The sequence below is a fragment of the Aegilops tauschii genome, chromosome 7 (assembly GCF_002575655.3).
Source record: "Aegilops tauschii subsp. strangulata cultivar AL8/78 chromosome 7, Aet v6.0, whole genome shotgun sequence".
Taxonomy (NCBI): Eukaryota; Viridiplantae; Streptophyta; class Magnoliopsida; order Poales; family Poaceae; genus Aegilops; species Aegilops tauschii.
Window position 1 is genome coordinate 587903075 of NC_053041.3, and position 15141 is coordinate 587918215.

At 41.9% G+C, this 15141-nt stretch overlaps 1 protein-coding gene across 4 annotated transcripts; it reads right to left on the reverse strand.

Annotated features, from left to right (window-relative positions):
• Nucleotides 1–1220: 1220 nt before the first annotated feature.
• LOC109764043 (uncharacterized) lies at nucleotides 1221–10359 on the reverse strand. 4 transcript variants are annotated; one of them, XR_012190355.1, is made up of 11 exons: nucleotides 10151–10355; nucleotides 9496–9700; nucleotides 8946–9025; nucleotides 6235–6326; nucleotides 5921–5975; nucleotides 5411–5534; nucleotides 4510–4603; nucleotides 4325–4398; nucleotides 3912–4006; nucleotides 3223–3327; nucleotides 1221–2751 (listed from the first exon to the last, which is right to left on the reverse strand). XR_012190355.1 is itself a non-coding variant. In XM_073505961.1 (11 exons), the coding sequence occupies exons 6-11, from the start codon at nucleotides 5504–5506 to the stop codon at nucleotides 2563–2565; spliced, it is 561 nt and encodes a 186-aa protein (XP_073362062.1). In that variant the 5' UTR covers nucleotides 5507–5534; nucleotides 5921–5975; nucleotides 6235–6326; nucleotides 8946–9025; nucleotides 9496–9700; nucleotides 10151–10340; the 3' UTR covers nucleotides 1221–2562. The 4 variants fall into 4 exon arrangements, 2 of the variants coding, with proteins under 2 accessions (XP_073362062.1, XP_040250787.2); XM_073505961.1 differs by having other exon boundaries at nucleotides 5503–5534; nucleotides 10151–10340; XR_012190354.1 differs by having other exon boundaries at nucleotides 4488–5534; nucleotides 10151–10359.
• Between the last annotated feature and the right edge of the window lie 4782 nt (nucleotides 10360–15141).

Genomic DNA, 15141 nt, shown 5'->3' on the forward strand with positions numbered 1-15141 from the left:
CTGTGTTTTTTGAAACTTAGGCAGCTCCTGCGCGCGAGAGCTATATATGGATGTTGCGAGTCCTAACTAGGTCTCCCTCTAGAGGGAGGGGGGGATGGGCTGGCTCAATACGATTCCTAGGGATTGGATTTTTAGGTATTTTTTGACCTGTTTTCCCTGTGGTCTTTTTCCTGTTTGTTTCTGTGGTGGTTTTGATCCATTTTTTCATGTGTTTTCTTTGTGTTTCTGATCGAGTTTTTTTTTTGTGTTTTTGTGGTGGTTCATGTGCTTCTTTTGCCGGTTTTCTTTATTTTTCTGTGTTTCTTCATCATTTTTCTTTTTCAACACCCGTGTACATTTTTCATGTACACGTGGGACATATTTGACACACGCTGAACATTTTTCAAATACATGATGTTTTTTTTAAATATACTTCTTTGAATATTTTCTTGAATACTTGTTAAACATTTTCTAAATACCCGTTGAAATATTTTCGCGAAAGATACAAAACATTTTTGTAAACTAGGTGAACATTTTGTTTGCATTATATGTACATTCTTTTAAAATGTCATGATCTTTTTTTATACACATGAACATTTTCTAAAATGTCACATGCATTTATTTGATTGGTAACAAATGGTGTTTGTGAACTATGTAAACATTTTCTAATGTCTCGCACACCTTTTTCGAAATGCGTGAACATTTTTTGATGTACCTGGCATTAACAGTTTTTGGAAGTTGTGCGGACATTTTCTTAACACTGCATAAATATTATAAATTTAAATATTTGTATTTTAGGATATTTTGGAATATACATAAAAGTATAAAAAATAATAAATCAAAATAAATGAATGAAGCAGCGCCCCAGGAAGCTACATTCGTAGGGCCAGCCCATTTAGAGAGTGGTTCAAGCGACACTGTGCTCGGGATCACCGTAAGTGATACATAGCAGCGCCTAGATGTGGCTACATATTTGGTGTGGGGCTCGTCATGAACTTCTCCCTCTGGTCCGTCCTGTGGGTTCTAGCAGCCCGTCGTGCTCGCTGACCTCGACTTTTGCATAAGCAGCGTGTGTGCGTTGCTGCTGGAGCAAAGTTTTTTTTAGCTTAGGCTATTGCTACGCGCGAGCTATATATCACTACTTACGAGTCCTAAGTAGGTGTCACCTTTGGCGGGACACAGATGGGGTGATGCAATACAGGTCCAGGGGGAGCGGTTTTTCAGGGAAGACTTTAACTGGTTTTTCATGTGGATTGCCCCCTGTTTGTTTTTGTGGTCGTTTTGACTGTTTTTTCACGTGTTTTTTTTTTCCTATTTGATTTTGTGGATGTTTTGATTTACTTTTCCGTGTTTTTACTTATTTATTTCTGTAGTGGCTTATGTTTCTTCATGTTTATTTTCTGCGATGAGCTTATGCTTCTTCATCATTTTTTATTTTGAACTTTGTTCGTTCTTTTCATTTTTCAACACAGGTCCACGGCAAAAATACACCTTGTATATTTTTCATACACGTTGAACATGTTTCAAAACCATTGATTTATATATTTTCAGATACACGTTGCAACATTTGCTTGAATGATACATTAAGAAAACTAGGCGCACTCTTTTGAACCCGTGGCAATTTTTTAGAACATTCCTTACATTTTTCTGAGAGGTATGACACATTTTTTTCAAAAGGAGTGAACATTTTTTTATGTAAGTATTGAAAATGTCATTATATTTATTTGTTAAAGCAGCACACACCTTTTTAAACACTGCACCAATTTTTTGAATAGAAATATTAAAATTTTAGGATAAGTCTGGATATAAATGAAAGTATAAAAAAAGAAACAAGCAATCGAAAGGAAGCGAAGAAGCATCACAACTCAATACGCTTCTTGGTCTGGTCCATTTATATTATGCTGCAACCACGGTGCGCTCCGGATGGATGCAAGCGATACATAGCCGTGCACAGATGTAGCTATGTATTGGCGTGGTGCTCGATGTGATCTCCTCCCTTCGGTCCATCCAGCGGCATCTAGCGGCCTAGCGCGCTCGCCGGTTTTCACATTCACTAGATCGGCAGCGCGCCTTGACGCGAGGGTGCCGGTCCCAACGTTTTGGTGAAGCAAGTAGTGCTAAGTTAGTAGAAATCTTGGTTTAGCGTATGAATTCAAACATGATAACAAAATAAAGTGAAGAAGAAACATTCGTTTGTGACGGAAGAAACACATAATTCAGTTCAATACCGTTATGAGATTATAAGGCAACATCGAGTTCAGCGTATTCATAAGACCACAAAAGACAACCACTTGTCATTAAGTTTGATAAAAGTAAATAAAAGTAGGAACATAATGGATTAGTAGGCGATATGAGCATGCTGCTGGAGAGTGCATTGGAATTTTACCTTTGCTTTCAATATAGTAGCTCAAATCTTGACGCATCAAGTTTGGCAAAATGCAATAGATCAAAAGCTATGCAATATGATAAATCAGAATTAGAGCGGGTTATTTATATAGAAAGCAACACACTCCACAGGTATTTCATAATAATTAGACCAAGTCATTTGTGCAGAAAGAGACAGACTGAAGTCTGAGAAATGCATTAGAGGGTAGCCGTACAGTACAAAATACATATCCCATTGCTCTGGACAGAAGTGTAGAAAAGCACAACCACACTGATTGTGTTCTGTGAGTACATCCTTAGACGATAAATTACTCTACAAATTCCAAGATGATCCAACATGATATAAAGAATGATCCTGGCCGAGATTCTCACAATAGTATGGTCAACCTGAGTCATCGAAAATTGTTTAGAGACATATTAGATAAGTGGTTGAAATATATAAGCAATAAAGAAAGTACATGCACATGACAAGAGACCAATTCCAATTGGATTTCTTGCACAAACAAAGATACATGATACAAAGCCTTTTTACAAAGCAAGTTGATAACTTTCGGCAAACCTTGTGGATGAACCCAATAAGAAACTAAAACTTTGAAACCATATTCTGCTAGGTTTCTTTAATCCTTTTCAATATGAGAATGCAAGAAACTCATTTCCTTGTGAAACCTTAGACGTTAATGGATACCCCATCAAGCTAGCATACACAGTTCATCTATAAAATCTACTCCTATTAACTAAATCAAGCTAGCATAGACAATTTATATCCAAATAGGATTACATCTCTTGGGGTCTGGTTACCCAAATCCAACCAGAGATCCTCACATGAGTTGGGGGTGTAGAAGAGCAAAATGAGCTTACTTGCAAGAAGAAGCCAGAGTCCAGGGTCAGGCAAGTGTTAGACATGTCTTCACGCGCACCATTGCGGCTTCTGATCCATATCCCCTGCTTCGCGTATGATGCCACCTGAAAATAGTGTAATTTACTGGGAGGGAAAAAACACTGCCCTTCATACCCGGGTGGGAGGGAAAAAGTCAATTAGTGTAGAAAAGAGAGACTCTTCTTGAAAGAACATCCAATTTTACGGGTCAGTGGCAAAGCAACAGTACAAACAAAACAAGGAATAAACAATTTCTAGAAAAGATAGAAATTAATATCTTGAGCGTACTTAATTGCACTACCTATATATTCACACTCACATATGCAGTCGATTTTTTTTAAATTGAAACATTATTGGCATCACTACATAAAAGTGAAGAAATGAAACTTTTTGATGCAATGAACTTATATCTGCAACTTCAATAGACCACATATGCAATCTCGTTGGTGCGAACTTACTGACCATGTGACAAATTGAAATAAACCGCCACTAAATTCAGATAGCATATATAGGTTCATATGGTTGTACACAGGTATGAATAGAAGTCAAATACACTATGGAAAGTATAGGTTCATTCTACGCCACCATATATTATTTTGCATCTACCGAGACACGCCAGCGTCACCAACTTTCCTTGCAACAATGGCAGTAAAAATTGTTCAAAATTTACCTTTAGTAGTACAAAGAGCAAGCAGATCAGCGGCCAATTGCTTGCATGATGACAACCGCTGAACTGACAGTGTTCTTGACAGCAATTACATGAGTCTGCAGAAAGTGCAAATAAGAATTGTTTCACATTTTTTAGACAAAACATGAGTAATTCATTGTCATCGACAAATAAAACATTCAGTGTGTTGCAGGTTTCCATACGAGAGCAGAAGAAATTCCATTATAGTGTATAGCTTCCAATATCTATGTACGTTCCTTGATTGAATACAACAGGAAGAGCATAAATCTGCTGTTAATCAAGAGAATGAGGCTAAGACTGACCATGGACTTTCAAATAGTAAACCACGTTTCCAGATTTATGACCCTAATAGATCAAGAAAGACGGGAGAATAGGGTTTTGCACGAGAATAATACCTTCCATAGGAGCCCAAAATAATAATTCTTGCATCGCATGGTTCAACATCTTCAGCTTGAAGTCGTTCGTGATCCTGCGACAACAACCATGAAACGAAAAAAAAATCAAAACCCAAAGTAAAGGATTGCAAAAATGCCACTACAAGCAGAAATGTACACATACAAAAAATACGATGCCATCTCACCGAGGCTGGAAGGGGCAAGAAGTTACTGGAGTTTTCCGTGTGGCGGCGATGCTTGCTGCTCCTACACCCATCCAACCAAAGCAAGGGAACATTTCTGTAGGTCAAATAAAATAGTCTAAGAAAACATGCAACTATATACAACATCAGTGGGAAGTAAACTAACATAGTCCTCTCTGAAGCAAGCATGTAGCAACAATGAGCATAAAAGAGACACGGGAGATGCATAACTGAGATTAAAATCAACCTTTTCATCTTATTGGCTCTGCACTGGAAGAGGAAAACACAACATCCAATTTTCAAGCCTTAGCTAAATTACTTTTGTGGTACCAACTAATGCTAGACCAAAGTCAGTTAATAAGAATTGTTGTCTGATGAAACTACACCATATGGGGACAAGAGCCAACACCTCAGAACCAAAATATTAACATTTCACATTTGTGTTTCTACCTTTCTCTATTGGCTTTAGGAGTTTATGTACCTGAACTGTGGCCCTATAATTCCTATAATTAATGCAACTATTAATTTTTTGCCTCTGCTCTAGTGTGAGGATTCAAAATCTGTGCCGAAAACATACTGTCGGATCTAGTGTGAGGATTCAAAATATGTCCCAAAAACATACTATAAGGTTGTGTTCTATGAGAAAAGAGAAGTGTCTGACACACAAATAGATGCATTATAGACAAACATTTTCAGATTCTCAACTTCTCAATTAATCAACTTTCAACCACATGTTATATTCTTTAAAAGGTGTGAGTTGAAATGTGTAAACTGAACCAGGACATTCCTTTTTCTGTAGTACAAATAACTCCCTATGCACTCTTGGCCTTCTTCTGTCCATATAAATTATCAAGCACTTTCAGATTTCTCAAGCTCTACTTCTCTCTGACAACATGGGCATTACCCTACTGATTCAATCGATTAACCCTGAACATGTTGCCAAAATCATCCAACGAATGGCAGCAAGTCGGGCAGAGAGGATGGCGCTGGTCTCACCCATTTGTTTTCATACCGAGGAAATCTTTGTCCTGTGAAGCAAAGAAAGGAAGATGCAAATAATCACTTGACGAAACGAATTAAACCAACAGATTTATTTTCTGGAGCACTTGCCTTCCAGATTAAAGTCTAAAATTTCAGAATCTTAGGGCGAGTCTAAAACCACCCTCCCAGCTCTTGACAGATCATGTCCATTTGACAATGTGTCAAGGAAAACATGAGTACGTGCCTAACAGATTAGTGGCAAGCCGTCAGGTTAAGGGCCAAATAGTATCTATGCGTGAACAACTAATATTTGTAGCTTGATGGCTAAATATATATCCAGTCTGCTATTATCCATATCAAAAAAATCGTTACCTGATTCAACTATAAATTGCATGATCACAACCAAAAAAGGAATAGAAAATATTAAACTCACCTTATTTGTATCTGCTTCCAAGCTGCCTGACCAAATTTAACAACACGTATGCCACCTAGTCAAATAAGGCAAGCACCAATTAGTTGAGCCGCAAACATGATAATAATTCGGTGTGACAGAATTCATCCTACTTTCCCAAATATAGTGAATATAAATCATACATTCAGTTAATATTTATCATACTGCAATAAATCATACGCCCACGTATGACTCATGAAAAACTATATATAGGAAGCAACAATGCTAGAGACAAAATCAAATCGAGAGAGACAGGTAGAGAGATGTGGAAGAAGGGTGGAGTGTTGAGATCTAACCGGTATTCCAGGTGAAAATTTCAACTGATGAGAGATGGAAATCGTACAACCCACAGCAACTTGTCACCTAACAATGCATCCACGGACATTTTCTGCAGGAAAAATCGAAGAACGCCCACCCATTACAATGTGAGAATCACCAATATTGCCATTAGAGATAACAGAAGGGACAATACATGTAACCAACGCTGGCTCAACTAAATCATGTGCATCTCAGAGGGATAGAATACCAACCTGCGGGCGGACGTCACACAGAGGGATAGAATATCAAGAATGATTATTAAGTAACCAGGTACATAACAAAAACAAATAATGTCTACATAGTAGCTCATCTCTCTGAATACAACCACACTGATTTCGATGTACATTTTAGGAGCAATGGAAAACCAGAAAAACAGAAACAACTCACTGCTAACATAAGGAAAAAGGAGATCACCATATAAGAAAAAAGAACAAAGCAAAATGAGACAAATAAGCATGTTAGAGCAGCACCCAGCATTCACGGCGACATGGAAGTGCTCTCTGAACTACAACCCAAAATAAAAACATGTAGTTTTCTCTAAATGTTAACAGATGCATGGTTTGAAAATTTACTAACCCAAACAATAACTCAAAACCAACCCATCTGGATCTAGGACAACACATTTAAATCCTAACTAATCAGGGTAATCATTCTTAACAGTAATCCACAACTACAAAAACAAAAAACCATAGTGGTCCTAACAGGCATGAGTGATTAGCAAAAAGGGGAACGGGACTGAGATACTTACATAGAGGGAGAGAGACATAGATCCTCACAATAGCACCACCATGCTCAACGACTTGCAGCTACGGCTTGCTCCTCATCCAGCAGACAAGACAGCCAGCTCTCACTACATCGAAGACTGTTGGTTTCCTGTATGGAGCAGTAGAAAAAGGGATCAAAACTATGTGTGTATGTACGTCTGAGAGAGAGAGGAACCGGATGCATTACCTGCATGCACACAAACATGAGGACGACGGCCGCACGATGATGAACCCTACGGACACACGGCTAGGGTCTGCATCGTGCCCGTACCCCCGCTCGATGGCGCCGCTGCTCCGTCAGTTCTGACGCCTCGTCAACGAATGTCGGAGAGGAGAACGAGAGGACGCGGAGGAGGAGGGTGGCCATGGTAGAGGATGGGGAGGAGGAGGGTGGTCACGGCAGATCGAGGGAAAAGAGCGCGAAGAAAGGGGCTCTGCTGCCTGACCACGGTTGCTCGTCCAGATCCGGCGTGGGAGGAGAGGAGACGTGTTGGGGGAGGAAGAACGCAGCGCGGGAGCCGCCGCAGCCACCGTCGTAGCCGTCGCCGGATTGGGGCGGCTGCGGGAGGAGGGGATGAGGAACGAGCGAGGGAGGAGGCGGCTAGGTCTTGAGCACGGGAGTTGCCTTCCTTTTTTATAGCCTTATGGGAAATGACTAAAATGCCCTTGGTGGGCTCTGAGAATGGTAGCCCAGTTTAGACACTGTTTCGATCTACAGTTCTCTTTTTATATCCGACGGCTGTTGTCATCCAGGAGGCGATCGCACAACCGAGAACACATCAAGGACCAGATCCGACGGCCTGAAATCGCTAAACTCCAAGCAGGCTGGCTTCCTCCCATTATGTATCTTTCTGGATGTGGGTGATATTCTCGGCTTCTTGACTGACACCACAGAAACCGCAGGCTGCAATTGGAGAAGAACTTGGAAGGCAGATAGCCAACTACAACTTTGCCAATAGGATTTTCAGAACTGTATATATCATCAGCGTATCAACCTCATCCTTTGCTTAGGCTCCGGACCTGTAGATCCTTCTTCCCCAGTTTTGTCTTCAGGGCCCCGACCTTTCTGTCCCGAGATTTCGTTCTGTCCCTATCATTGATATTGCTCAGAGCCATTTGATCTTGTTCTTCGTCTTTTATACTCGTGGGCAATCGAACTCAACCTCCATGGTGCCTGCAAGATGTTCCAAACATTAAGTTGCAACACTTTGCATGGCCTCATCAATGTTTGTAGCTGCTGGTCATGAGTTTCTGTTGGATCCGATGATGGCCAGAATTAGACAGTGGCACCCACAAGGCCACAATGACATGCGTAAGTCTTGTATCTGGCCTCGGACAAACCTATCTAAGCAACAATGGCATTGAGCATAGCCTTTGGGCCGACCTTGAAGGTTATAATGCAGTTAGTAGATTGAAGATAAATGTGTGTATACATATTTATGAGTAACTTGTCTTAAAAGGATAGAAGAATGAGAACAATAAACTGTATGTGGTGTCTTAACCATGCACATGGCTGCTCTATAATTTAGTGGTGACTTAATCATGGAAAAAGTATTGTGCGATAACCAAGGTGGTTCTGCAACACAATTAGAGAGTACAATAAATGTATCCATATGACTGCAACAGGCAAAAAACAAACTGGCACAACGAAGTGGCGATATGCAACCCACAAGGCACTATACATCAGACAGACCAATATATTTTCCATTGGTATGATGGAGCATTTAGATGATGGCAAAAACAGTATGGTGTTGTAGACATGTGTTAAGTCAGATGAAATGTGTTCTGCAGAAAAGAGTGCACTATCTAGAAATAAAGTGTCAAGTCACCTTCTGGTCAGCATAAACAAATAGCCTAGTTCTGTGTATTCTACGTGATCAACAGTATGAAGATAGATTCAGAGCAGCAAGCTGTGCATGATCTACCTTGCTTGCTGGGGAGACAGTCGAACGGAGATCCTGTGCGCTAGCCACTGGCATTGCGGAGAAGAGCTCCCTTTATGCGCCTGAGTTCAAGCACAACAGAAGAGACAATGTAAAGACACTTTGAGGCACATACTCCAACTATGCCTAGCATTAGCTTAAGATACACAAGAAACATTATACCACTGGGAAGGAAGTTATCTAGAAATGATTACCTTATGTCAAATTATGCTACATGTGACCCTTTGCTTCACTACAACATTTAATCAATGCAAGATGTAGATTTCCTGGAACATAATGGCTTGTTAGATACATATTTAGACATGAAACTTGCCTGCCACATTTACTTATCGTGGCTAGATCTATGCTTGGTGCCATCACTGTTATTATTTTATAATTAATAGACCTTCTAGCAGATACATAGTATCATATCAAATTAACCTAATTCACCCAAGGCAAACAATAAACTCCATTGCTTCACAAATCAGTCCAATCTTGTAATTCTCACAATCAAATCTGCAAGCATAATAGAGCAAACCTCTTGGAATCTCGCCTGGAACTAAAGCTCACGGATGACATGTCTGTGCCAATGGCCACCTGGACTCGTTGCCAAAGTCAAGCTTCAGCAGCCACCATCGACATGTTTGCAGCGCGCTTCCACGAGCACTCACTCATGTGCAGGTTGAGCGTCTAGCTTCAGCAGCTCCACTGAGACGCTCTATCCATTGAGGGCACCAATGAGGAAACTGATGACAACCCTGCAAGCTGAAAATGATCTGCTCAATTGGAACTACCAAAGGAGATGGTGTGCTTATACTGAGCACAAACATCGATATTTATAGAACCAGGTCAGAGAGTAGATAGGTGGTTGCAAGAATTGATTTGCACAGACCTATTAACTAACCCGATGCAAACAAAGTAACAAACAATGCAGTTATATCACAATCTATACAAATGTGCAAGAAACAGTTTTTCCTACATAGTTTTATATGTACTGTCCAGCTCCCTCCAAAATTCAATACCAAGCAGGCGATAAATGTCATGTGCAGAATACAGTCTATTACTCTGTTTTCGATAAGTTCTTTACACATATTAGTATGTTAGAACAATGTAATAAGCTAAAAAGATTCTTAAAATGACGTGAAGTTTCTAAACTGATCATCATGAATGGAAATTATTTGCATACTAGCATATATGTTGAGCCGTACCTGCAATTTATAAAGGAAAATAGCGATTAAACTTCGGATACTTTATTATGCTGCTGACGACCTTATACATCAAGTAATCTGAAGTTATTCTGTTATCAAGCTCCTGATTAAGAATGCCGTGAAGAAGTGTGATAAAACTTGTTCCCACAAGAATATATGTACATTTGAAATATATTAAATTGGTGATAGCTAATTCATTGACGATTTACTGGTTCAAATAATAGTATAATCAGAATGCCTATAAGCTACCAATTCGGCAACCTGAACCCTTGCAGCTGTCTCTCTTCGCTCAATCTTCTAAGTAGGTTAAAAAGCTCTGTTTCCATAAAATATTTGAATCACAACCACCATGGCCCAGATATAAAGATGACCCATATAAACTATGAACACAGAGCCTCCAATCATCCACAAATTGAATACGTACATATAAGAATTGACTTGTTCTTGTTTTGGTCGCTGACAAGCAAAACCAGTCCACTGGCTGTATTCCCATTGGTGGCAACCTGAAGAAAAATATAAGATTAGCTCCAAAAAAGATACTCAACAGATACTCCATTATCAACAAAATAGGTGAATGACTGGTACACAGCAGCACAAGATTTTGACAGCAAACATCCTGCCACAAACGATGAAAACCGAACATAAGCAAACCCCACACAAAAAAGAAAGCCTGACAATAATAGTAGATAGATCTATTAAGGCACAATCCTTGCTTAAAATACAGCCGCTCAACTAAAACACAAACAGAGAAAGATGGGAGAAGACGAGCACCTGCAACGGGATGGCCGAGCATGACATATTACCAGCTCACAGCAGTCACCAATCCAATAGAAAATCCTAACCCTAGAACATCAACGGGGCAACAGAAGACCTAGATGAGCACCTAGAGATAACAAATCGATCAGAGAGGGGGGGGGGGGTAGAACCTGGAGTAGAACTGCGGCCAAGTGCAGCGCCTCATGATGGAGGAGGAGGAGCGACGGGGGAGCACCAGCAGTGGGCATAGAAGGAGGAGTGACGGGGGAGCCGCATCAAGCGCCTCCGACGGGTGCTCCTCACCCTGCGTCTCTACCCCCGCTGCTCTCCGGTCGAACTGACGGCGCGCAGTGGACGACGGATCTCGCGGCGTGGTGCGAGGGAGACGGGGAGAGAGGTCCACGGCGGCGCGGTCTGAGGGGCGTCGGCGGCGGCGAGGTCTGCGGGGCGTTGGTGGCGGCGAAGTGGGCGGGGCTGCGAGGTCTGGTGGAGGGAGAGGGCAGGGGCGAGCGGGGCTGGGATGCGGGAGGACGGGGGTTGAGGGCGCGGGTGCGGGGGAGAGGCGGCTAGGTCATCTACACGGAGCGGACGCAATTTATATGCGTAAGCGTGAAATGACGAAAATGCCCTCGGCGGGGCAAGCTATTTACAGGCGGTGGCACGAATGCTTCTATACTATTCATTGTAGCAGTGTCCGTTTTTTATCCAAAGCCCAGATCTTCCAGACGCGAGATCGAACGGTTCACAACGCATCAAAAAACCGATCCGACGGCCGAGAGTCGCTAAGCTTTGAGAAGCCTCATGTTCTCCCAACTAACATATATCTGGATGTAAGAGTGTACGTGCGGTGTTGTTTGAACGAAGTGTTTTTTTAGCTTAGGTCATTGCTGCGCGCTAGAGCTATCTCTGACCTCTGGTGGAAGGCAGATGGGCTGGTGCAATATGGGTCCCGGGGAGCGATTTTTCAGAGAAGTTTTTGACATGTTCTTCGCGTGGATTTTTCCTGTGTTTTTCCTGTCGTGGCTCATGTGTTTCTTTCACTGGGTTTCTTTGATTTTCTGTGTTTCTTTGTCAGTTTTTTTGTTCTTTTTATTTTTCAGCAGGTGTCAATTTTCACAATACGTATTGTATATTTTCCGTATACACGTGGAACATTTTCTGATACACAATACACATCATGAAGAAACATGATTTACATTGTTTTCAAATACACATTGAAACATTTTTTCAATGATACAATTTTATTGCAACTAGGTGAATATTTTTTATACATTTTACAAACATTTTCTAAAGTGACACAAACATTTTTTATACATTTTACAAAGCTTTTTGAATTTACGTGGAGTATTTTACATTAAAATAAATATTTTTAAGAAATCTCATGAACATTTTTGCGAACTGCGTCAAGAAGTTTTGATGTACCTTTTTTAATGCCATGAACATTTTTGAAAGTTGCACGGACAGTTTTTTATACTAACGTAAATATTTATATTTTATGATATTTTGGAATATAAATAGAAGTATATAAAAATATAAAAACCAAAACAAACAAGCGATCGAAAGAAGCAAACGTAGCAATGTCCCCACGCAGCTGCGTTTCTTGGGCTGGTCCATTTAGATTGCGCTCGGGATAAATGTAACCGATACATAGTTGTGCCCATACGTGGTTATGTATGGGCGTGGGGATCAGCATGAACTCCTCCGTTTGGTCCGTGCAGCTGTGTCATGCAGCCTAGCGCGCTTCTCGACTTTCATGTTTGTGAAAGTGGTGTGTGCGCTACTACTCGAAGGGGGCTTCTGTTTCGTTTTTCTTTGAACTAGTTAAGTGTTACCCCTTGCAAGTGTCACTCTGACTTCCTATGGTGATTGTGACAAGTGACAAGAAACAAAATCTCATGTAATATGTTTGGACAGACAATTTTATTTCAAAAAGCAAATAAAATAGATACCGAAAAAACCCTACAAAAAGGGAAGTAAAAAAAGGTTGGAAACCCAAAAAACCAAAAACTAAAAGTTTTATTCCAAAAAAAACAAATAAGATAGATACCAAAAAACAAAAACTTACAAAAAGGGAACTGGAAAAATGGAAGTCAAAAAAGGATGGGAACCCAAAAAACCAGACTGAAAGAAACCAGTAACAGAAAAAAAAAACATATTTTGTTCTTTTCCAATTTTTGGGGGCATAATCGTGCTTCGTGCGGCAGCACATATGTGCTTCACCCTGATGCAAAATTGTGCATTTCACATTTTGAGAAGCACAACTTTGCTTCACCGTGAACTGGGACTGTACTTTTTCAATTTTTGAGAAAGCAGAACTATGCTTTTCGTTCTTTCGAGAAGCACGGACGTGAAAGCACATATATGCTTTGTTAGGAAGAAGGCCTAGGAAACTCTAGGCCTGTCTCTTCCTAACAAGGCCTAGGGTTTCCTCTGCCTCCTCCCGGTGCTGTCGTCGGCCTACCTCATCTCCGGTGGCCTAAGGGCCACAGCGGCATGGTAAATCCCGGCCTTTGCCGGCGGGAGGGCTCCGTCTTTAGATGTTCCGTCGATTTTTGTTAGAGTTTGTGTCCCGATCAGGAAGACAAGACGGTGGCGCCTTTCTGAAGATGGAATAAGGTTCTCCCCACCTAGTCCCTGTCCGGTGGTGCGTCTAGCATCATCGGTGGGCGTATGGAGATGTGTCTTCGGCAAATCTGACATTGGTGGATTTGCTCTGATCTGGTCATAGTTCGTCCACATTCGTGTGTCTTCAAGTTGGATCCTTCCGATCTACACTACTCTTCAACGACGGAGGTTGCTGTTCTAGTGTGCTGGTTGTTGGGTTCTACGGTAGGGTGCGTCGACTGCAAATTAAAATTTTCCTACGCGCAGAACATCCAAGGAACATGCTACGGGAATGGATCACAGATCGTTACCACTAGACGCGCAGTGCCGTGCAGCGGAAGAAGAGTTGGGGCAGCGTGTCTGCGCGGTTTGTCTCCCCCTCGTCCGATCTCCCTCGAACAGCCGGTCATCGGATCCCACGTACAAGTTCGCTGGAGCGGCGCAGGTGCACCGCCTCTAACGGTATCCACGCATGCAGGAGGAACACCGTGCGACGGACTCCTAGGTCCGATCACACAGTCAGCAGCGAGTGAAGGTGTCTATTCGCAACACATGCAAACCCAAGTGACAACACCGAAGCGATCAATCAGATAAGTATGCCGCACCTCCACTATATATAGGCATCCGTCGCGGGCTCAACACTTGGGCCTCGCACGGACCCTAAAGCCCACAAGTCTACTCGGCCACAATTCGAATACAGCTCGGATCACATCCGAACAGTGTCCTTGGATCCGACCTCGTAGGTTCCTTCCCTTAAGCGCGTGACCCCTTAAGTTCAAGCCGGCTTGGTCGCAGTTCGGATCACCTCCGAACTACACGGTTGGTAGCGGCCTCTAGCAAGGCATGCCGAACACCAAGCTGACTATGAAGCTGGTTAGGCGAACCTGTACATCACACTTCCATTCCTTTTACCACACGATATATGTTGACGGGCTCAAGGCGAGTTTGTCATCCTTGTACTAGCCCGACCTCTTTCTCGTTCCAGTGATGCCGACCACAAACCAGATTATCTCATAATCCTTATCGCATGGCCATGCTTATCCTGGTCGGATCACACGAGGGGCCCAGAGTATATCTCTCCTGATCGGAGGGGCAAATCTCATCTTGCTCGACCATGTCTCGCAGCATGGGTCTGGACAAGTCTGAAACCTACCTTTGTAACTACCCAGTCATGGAGTAGCGTTTGGTCGGCCCAAAGAAGGTCTGTCACCATCCCGAGTACATGCGCCAGCTCAGGTCTTAGGACATAGAACGTATGTTGTACTAGAGACCCACAGATGACATATCGCTGCGTCTCATAGTTGGGTCTGTCTGACTCGGACCTTATCTCGACTCGGATTCGACTATGTCGAATCCGACCAGATCCTTCCAAGTCCATATTATCCGGTTAGCATCCAATGCTCCATAGCTAGTGAGACCAAGCCATCGACCGTGTCATATGCTAGTCTAGTCGGCTGCGCGTCCACATAACCCTCTCGAGTAGGGACCTTTTAGGACAATAATCATACAATGCACAGTCCCACAAACAAAGTCACGTACTTGCTGATATACATCATTGATAATGTCTAAAGACTATCTTTATTCATAAACACATAGGAAATATCATCATACATGATTGCCTCTAGGTCATA

Excerpts from the sequence above, each read along its gene's own strand:
- LOC109764043 (XM_040394853.3), bottom strand. Across the intron at positions 4,399-4,509 it reads TCTTGCCCCTTCCAGCCTCG|GATCACGAACGACTTCAAGC; the intron begins GTGAGATGGCAT and ends TTGTTGTCGCAG. Across the intron at positions 4,007-4,324 it reads ATTTTGGGCTCCTATGGAAG|ACTCATGTAATTGCTGTCAA; the intron begins GTATTATTCTCG and ends CACTTTCTGCAG.